At 40.8% G+C, this 1,832-nt stretch overlaps 1 protein-coding gene across 1 annotated transcript; it reads left to right on the forward strand.

The window, feature by feature from the left end:
* Positions 1-454: 454 nt before the first annotated feature.
* On the forward strand, positions 455-1,826 carry CSUI_011293 (uncharacterized protein; the record flags this gene model as incomplete). The annotated part of the gene is made up of 2 exons (XM_068071393.1): positions 455-545; positions 1,462-1,826. Coding segments are annotated over 2 exons (453 nt in total), but the record flags the coding sequence as incomplete, so codon positions are not given.
* Positions 1,827-1,832: the final 6 nt, after the last annotated feature.

Genomic DNA, 1,832 nt, shown 5'->3' on the forward strand with positions numbered 1-1,832 from the left:
TGATGAACTCACACCTGACAGAATAAACAAACATAAAAATAGATAGATAGATTTAGGATAGATAGATAGATAGATTAAAGATAGATAGATTAAAGATAGATAGATAGATAGATAGGTAGATTAAAGATAGATAGATAGACGTATTGCTGCCTATCTTCTGTGCCTGTTGCTATTCTTGGATACGTCAGGATACATGTAGGCCGAGATGCCGGTTCTGTAGATATTTCAAGAGATGTATATGTATCTCTATATAGATGCGTATCTGATTAAGGTCTTTCCTCTTTTATGTTTGGACTCATTTTATATTCTTGGTATAGCTAGCGTGATTGATCTTGAGAAGTGAGAGAGACAGTGACAGATGGTATACACATACAGTCCTATCTCTTTTTGTGGATGTCTTCTATTGTGTCTCCGTGGCTTGCTGTGGGTATCGGGTGTATATACACCTGCACAGGGATTGATGCTCTGAAGAACTTGAACTTCGAGCGTCTATCATTTTATGAATCTCTCTGCGGTGTCTTTGGCGCACCCATCTCTTGGCGATGGTAAGTCTAACTTCTTTTTTGTCGTCGTCTTTCTTTTGCCGTCTTTCTTTCTTTTTCTTTCTTCTTTCTCCTTTGCGAAGCTTTTAGCTCAGATGTCCTGGGAAAGAAGATTGTCTCGCTCCTCTCTCTTCATTTAGCTGCTTGCCGTGAAATCTTGGATGAGTCCATAATATATACACATATGGAGATAGAGAGAGGCATATACCTACGTAGCTATATAGATAGACATAGATATGTGTGTGAATATAGTGTGTGTATGTATGTATGGAGATCCCAGCAGCTCCTTTATCTTACAGTGGGTATATAGATGTATGTACATGCATGTGTGTCGATTGAAGTCACTTCAATGGTAATGGAGAGAAGCTTCCTCGCACTTGATCTTCTTTTTCGTTTTCGTACGTGAAGGATATGCCTGTATAGACAGGGAGAGATAGAAAGAGAGAGAGGAGAGTGAGGGAGAGAGAGACTTCTTCTTCGTGTGTTTGGCTATGTAGAGAGAGTTGTGCAATGTGTCTCTTTGGCTTTGGGGAATGATCTCTGTTCTTCCCTCCGACGTTATATTTCCATGCATGTATATACAGATATAAATATACATACATATGTATGCATATATCTATCTATGTATAGATGCAGATCCAAATCGTATACGTCTTCCTGCTGAAGTTTTCTTTTTCTTTCTATCTATCTATCTATCACTCATTTCTCTTACTCCTTTTCTACTGTTACTAGGATAATAGGAATGAAAATAGTAGATGTATCATCTGTGGTTTATTTTCCCCCCTGTCTCTTCGCTGAGATGTCTGATAAGGAGTCTGCTGCTTACTTTATCGTCTTCTTCTTTTCAGGAGGATGTAGATCTCTTTCTCCTTCGTTTTTATCTTTTTTCTCTTTCCCATGTGCCTTTCGACCTGCCCAGGTTTCTCCCCGTCAATATCGTCTCTTCTGCAACTACACCCCCTTCTTCTTCTTCTTCGTCTTCTTTAACAGGCGTTCGATTCCCCCCAGAGCATAGGAGACACCGAGTAGGAGAACACGGCAGATCTTATTCTCCCTGTGCTTCTTCTTCTTCTTTATCGCCTTCTCGTAGACAGGTGTCTCTTCTTCCTTTATCGGGCCAGTCTTCTTTGCATCCCCCGACGTATCGGTCTTCTTCACTCGCAGTTTCTCAGACCAAAAGCATGTCTCCTACTCAAGGCAACTATTCTCCCCATCCCTTAACTACAAGAATAGCCACAGTCACAATTCCCTCGCATCTCCGTCAGCAGGAGATGCGAGGGAATTGTGACT

Source organism: Cystoisospora suis, assembly GCF_002600585.1.
Source record: "Cystoisospora suis strain Wien I chromosome Unknown contig_10635, whole genome shotgun sequence".
NCBI lineage: Eukaryota > Apicomplexa > Conoidasida > Eucoccidiorida > Sarcocystidae > Cystoisospora > Cystoisospora suis.